The 5,263-nt window shown below is 61.7% G+C and overlaps 1 protein-coding gene across 1 annotated transcript; it reads right to left on the reverse strand.

The window, feature by feature from the left end:
- Positions 1-7: 7 nt before the first annotated feature.
- LOC104166071 (cell surface glycoprotein MUC18-like) lies at positions 8-4,304 on the reverse strand (the record flags this gene model as incomplete). Its single annotated transcript, XM_009705882.1, is given in 14 exon segments — positions 8-90; positions 541-682; positions 1,428-1,563; positions 1,663-1,784; positions 1,893-2,031; positions 2,351-2,472; positions 2,565-2,727; positions 2,891-3,018; positions 3,064-3,273; positions 3,473-3,560; positions 3,676-3,746; positions 3,860-4,031; positions 4,033-4,070; positions 4,173-4,304. Coding segments are annotated over 14 exon segments (1,746 nt in total), but the record flags the coding sequence as incomplete, so codon positions are not given.
- Between the last annotated feature and the right edge of the window lie 959 nt (positions 4,305-5,263).

Raw genomic sequence — 5,263 nt, forward strand, 5'->3', positions numbered from 1 at the left:
TTGGCACCCTGCAGGAGCCCCGCTTCTTCGGAAAGTTTATCTGACTTAACTTCAACTACAATCTTGTCTTTACGTGCCTCTGGCTTTGTGCTAGGGGAGGGAGGTGACAATTTTGAGACATGTTTGCGATACCAAAGAGGGCACGTGGCCGGTTGAGCGAGGCCAAGCCCTGGGGCTCCATCTCAGGGGACGCTCTGGAGCGGGGCTGGGGCAGAGGAAGGCCAGGGGTGAAAGAGGCTCTGGCTCACAGAAAGCTTTGGGCTGCCCAGCCCCTCCCTGGGGAGGGCTCCCTTGGCTGCTCTACCACTCTGCTGTCCTCCTCATCACCTCCCTGTGCAAACGGGGCGAGCAGTGCGGACCCCAGGCTGTGGGAAGCTGGAAGTGCTGCTGAGACCCCAGCGCGGTGCCCCCCCAAGGCTGCACTATTGCTTCCCTCCGCGTTGGGCAGGGAGCGGCTGGTGCAATGAGATGGGAAGCATGAGTGATGGCAAGCACCTCTGGCCCCAAGGGCTCCCTGGGAGGGCAGGCGGCAGTGCTTACATGTCCTGTTTCCCAGCGCGGCCACACGGGATCTTGCCTTTCTTGTGCAGGAAGTAGATGACAGACCCCAGCACGGCCACCACGAGGATGCAGACGATGATCGCCACAATAATCACCCCTTTGCTCTCTGGTGTCTTTTGATCTGAACACAACAGGAGAGGAAGAAGTTAATGGCTGTCCCACCCTGACGCTCTCCAGCTTCTGCATTACTGCACTCCCTTGCGGGCAAGGAAAGGACCCCTTCCTTTAAGAAAGCAGCACGGGGACTGCAGCTCCCGGTGCTTCTCCAGCTTCCTGCAGGATGCAGATGTCAGTACAAAAATGCTCCATTATGGCAGTTCCTGTACGAATACGCATTGCATTCTGCTCCTGGCTGCCATGCCCCTGCGTGCCGTAGGAGGATGGCTTACAGGGTTTCCTGCAAGACATCAGGCCATCCCTTTGCTTCCTTGCCCAGCAGGCCTGGGCTGCAGGAAGCTGCACTCGATGGCCTTGCTGGGCTTCAGGCTGAGGACAAGCAGGCAGCTTTCACACGGCTGCAGAAACAGGTGGGGACAGAGCCCCCACGTCCCTCGCAGCTTGGCAGGGAGAGAGGAGTCGCGAGAGATGCAGTGCAAGAGCCAGCAGCCGAGGCTCCCTCCTCAGGCCAGAGGTCAGGGGGACTCCCATCGGTGGCATGCACCCGCCAGAGCCCCGACTGACGGACGCACACACCCCGCGCGGTGCAGAGACTGACCTTTCCTGATGGACTCCACTGGTAGAGCAGGAAGGGAGGCAAAGAGACACAGCTCAGCCACGCCACGGCAGCACGGCACACACGGCGCCTGTGCGAGGGGGACTGCTACTTCTCTGGGTTCCTGGGGCAGAGGGCAGTGCCTGAGACTCACCCAGCAGCTGGATGTGCTTCTCGCTGACACCCAGCGCGTTGGAGACCCTGCACATGGCTCCTGCCCGCAGCAGGTCGTGGTTCACGCGCACCGTCAGGTTGCTGGCGATGTGCTGATTTTCAACATACTCGTGAGCCTGCAAGGGGAGGAGGCAGTGAAGGATTCAGTGCCTGAGGCAATGCACAGGCCCTCTTGAGATGCCACGCCTGGACCCAGCACCCTTCCCAGCTCTCACCGTCCCATTGACATTCCAGTGGACAGAGGGCCTGGGGAATGCGATGGCCTTGCAGGTCAGGTTCACCACCTCGTCCTGCCGCACGTACAGTGGGGAGCTGATGGCAACGATCCGTGGCTTCCCTGTGAGGAGACATCAAGCACATCTGGCTCTTGGGGGAACAGGGCCAACGCTGGGTGGGACAGGGCTCACTGGCACGGCAGCATGCCCACACACGTGCCGGTTCTTACCCTGAACAGCCACGGCCACCTGCTTGCTCTGCTCCAGCCCCGGCACGCTTGGTGCAATCACCTTGCAGCTGAAGTTGCTGGAGGTTTCGAAGGTGAGGTTGCTCAGGAAGAGCTGGTTCCCTTCTCCGACCTTCCTGCCCTGTTGGGAATGGATGCCCCCAGCAGTGAGCCCTGAGCACCAGGCCCTTCTGCACCCGGCTCCCCAGGCTCTGCAGCTGTCCCAAAGGGGCTCAGCTCTCCCTCCTACGCACAGCAAGGGAGCCTGCAAGTACAGGACCTCCCTGCAGTACTCGCCAGGAGGTGAAGAGGTAGAGATGGACAATGCAGGTCCATGCAAGTGGGAATCCTACCCCTGGCCTCTCCCAGGAGAGGCTGAGCAAGCTCCTGGCTCTGCCCGGTTTGCTGCAAAGCCTGGGCTCGCTGAGCCCAAGTGCAACAGTACCCTAATGCCTGCTGACCTTCTCATCCCTCCACTGGTAGTCCAGGTCCACAGGGCTGTGGGCATTGCAGCTCAGCCTCACACTATCCCCTTCCTGAAGGGGTGAGGATGGCTCCATCTTCACATGGACCCCTTCAATGTCTAGGAGAGGGATGGAGACCAGGGCAGGGTAAATAGGGGAGACGAGACATCCCCCCCCTCGAGGTCCACAGGGTCCCATCCCCCCGTCTTACAGTTCACAACAAGCTCCACATCCTTCTCTAGCTGCCCCATATCATCCAAGTCCAGGGTCTGGCATCTGTATAGGCCACTGCTGCTCTTATTCACATCGTGCAGGTTCAGCACCCCACTGTTGGTGTCTGCTAGCGATGATAGGTCCTGCCAGCTGTCCTCTAGCTGCAGGCAGCAGGGAGAAAGCAGAGCCCTTAGCCCCACACAGACACCCTCCATCCCAGCTGCTGCATCCCACTGCGCAGGGCCCTCCAGGCAGGAGACAACGAACAGCCAGGACATGAGATGTCCGCCAAAGGAGAGATGCCCAGGTCTCCTCTGACCTCACCTCTCTCTTATAGAAGCTGAAGACGGGCGCTGGGTTCCCGTCAGCCTCGCAGACCAGCTTCACATCATCCCCTTCCTTCACCAGCGTCGAGGACGGCATGACCTGCAGCTTCACATGCTGTGCGGGGTCTGGGGGAGTAGGGAGTGGGAAGGGTCGGTGCGGAGCCCTGCCACACGGCACCAGGGATGGCCCCCAGCCCCTGACTCACAGAGTGACATTGACTCGTCGCGACTCCACGGCACGCCTCTGTCCCCGCAGCCAGTAGTGCACAGTGCAGTGGTAGAGGGAGTTGCGGTCCTCCCGGGTGACGTGGGCAAAGAGGGTGCTGCTCACCGTGTACAGCCCGCTTGACTCGCGGGTCACCGTGGCTGGGATCTTCACCACTACAGGGGACAGAGCTGCTGTTGCCAGCCCGTGGGGAGGCCGCAAGAGAGAGAAGGGCTCCCTTGGGGGCACAGGGCTCCTTTGGGTGGCTGTGGGCTGCCAGTCGCCAGTCAATGAGACCCTGGATAGCACAAGTGCCCCAGCCCCTCTCCCGAGCACGGAGGTGTGATTCTCCATCCCCATCCCCATCCAACTCACTCTTCTCCTCCAGCTGCAGCTGCTCCCCATTCTTGTGCCACGTGATGTTGGGGGGTGGGAAGCTGTTCCTGCTCATGCACCGGGCAATCTGCAGCAGCAGGGCGAGAGAGCCTTGAGCATGGGTTGCCCCCATGGGGAGAGGAGAGTGGGGAGCCTGGCACAGCTGGGAGCCTCCCCCTCCCCTGTGTGGGGCTTCTCCTCACCTGCGGGATGTCACTGCTCTGCACGGAGATGCCTCCTGGGTTGGGCACGATCTCAGGGGCCTCAGGGACCTCTGGAAAGAGAAGTCATTCCACGCATTCCACATTAGGAGGGATGGGATGGGATCCATGGCCAGCCCCGCAGAGCAGATGCACAGCCATGCTGCCCTCCTGCCCCATCACTCACTGTAGACATGGAGCTCAGTGCGGTTCTCGCCCACGCCATGGCTGCCCGCCCCAACCTGGCACACGAAGGTCCTGGCATCCTGCACCGTCACCCTGCTGATGAAGAGGGCCTTGTCCTCCCCCACTGACAGCCGCCCCTTGTAGTCTGTGTTCTCCTCCACGATCTCGCTGCCCGTGATGCGGCACAGCTTCACCCGGTTGTTGCGGTCGATCTGCAAGGTGAGGGAGGGGCTGAGGCTGGGCTGACAGGGAGCCCAGAAGCAAGCCCCGGCTAGCTGCCACCCCAGCCCACTGCTCCTCTCCCAGGCCAGCACTCACGTAAGACCAGTTGATGTAGGTGTAGGAACCATTTCCAGGGATGTAGAAGTTGCACTCAATCCTGGCCATGCCCCCACTCTCCACTTCGACCACTGCTGGCATGGAGACCTCCAGCTTGCTGGCTGCAGCTGCAAGACAGAGCCCGTCAGGGGCAGGAAGCCCCCGTGGCTGAGCCCAGGCCTGTCCCCACCTCCATCCCCTAAAGGGCATGGGGCAGAGCCGTATCCCGTGTTTCCCCGGCACAGCGGGAGTGCCAGACAGGAGCACGGCACTGCTCCCACTGCCACGCTGCCTTCTGTGTCCACAGAGAGCCCGTGGGCTCCAGTCACCAACCCTGTTCCCAGAGAGGGGACGAGGCACGCTGTGCTTGCACCACCAGTCTCTCCAGGACACCTGGAGACAACCACCCACCCCACTGCTATTGCAGTGCCCACCAGACCTGCCCTCCCTATGGCCTCCCAGCCTTGCTGAAATGGGCAGCAGGACCTCTGAGCCCCCACATCCCTCCACACACCACCAAGGCAGGGAGTGTCTGCACCCTGCCCAGAGATGGATATAGGAAGGGGCTGCATCTCCACAGCCTGTAAGGGAGCAGATCACCTTGCCGACTGCCTTAACCTGAGCCCGGGGCAGCGCTGATCCCCCTCACACCCCAGAGCACACATCTATCCCCCTGGTCCGAGCCTGCATCCCAGACCAGCACCCACCGCACCTTACTGGCTCCAAGGGCCAGGCAAGGAGGTGTTGGGAGGTTAGCAGATGCAGAGGAAGGGGTCGAGTGCAGGAGACTGGAGCTGGTAACACAAAGGCTGTACCTTCCCACAGCCCGGGACCAGAGCCCTGACATCAGCCTGTGCAGCCCTGGGAGCTGCGACGTGAATGAGGCGCTGTATTCCTCCGTAGCGGGATGGAGCACACAGGGCAGCAGCTCAGGAGGGGCACCCCAGCCAGCTGCAGCTGCCTGCTGCTCCCTTTCCCCCTCCATGGCAACAGGGCCTGTCGGGGAGGCAGCATGCCCCCGACCACCATGGCCTTGGCACAGCTGGGAATCCTGGGTCCCTCCTCAAGCTCCAAGCCCACCACCCAG

Source organism: Cariama cristata, unplaced genomic scaffold, assembly GCF_000690535.1.
Source record: "Cariama cristata isolate BGI_N322 unplaced genomic scaffold, ASM69053v1 scaffold36868, whole genome shotgun sequence".
Taxonomy (NCBI): domain Eukaryota; kingdom Metazoa; phylum Chordata; class Aves; order Cariamiformes; family Cariamidae; genus Cariama; species Cariama cristata.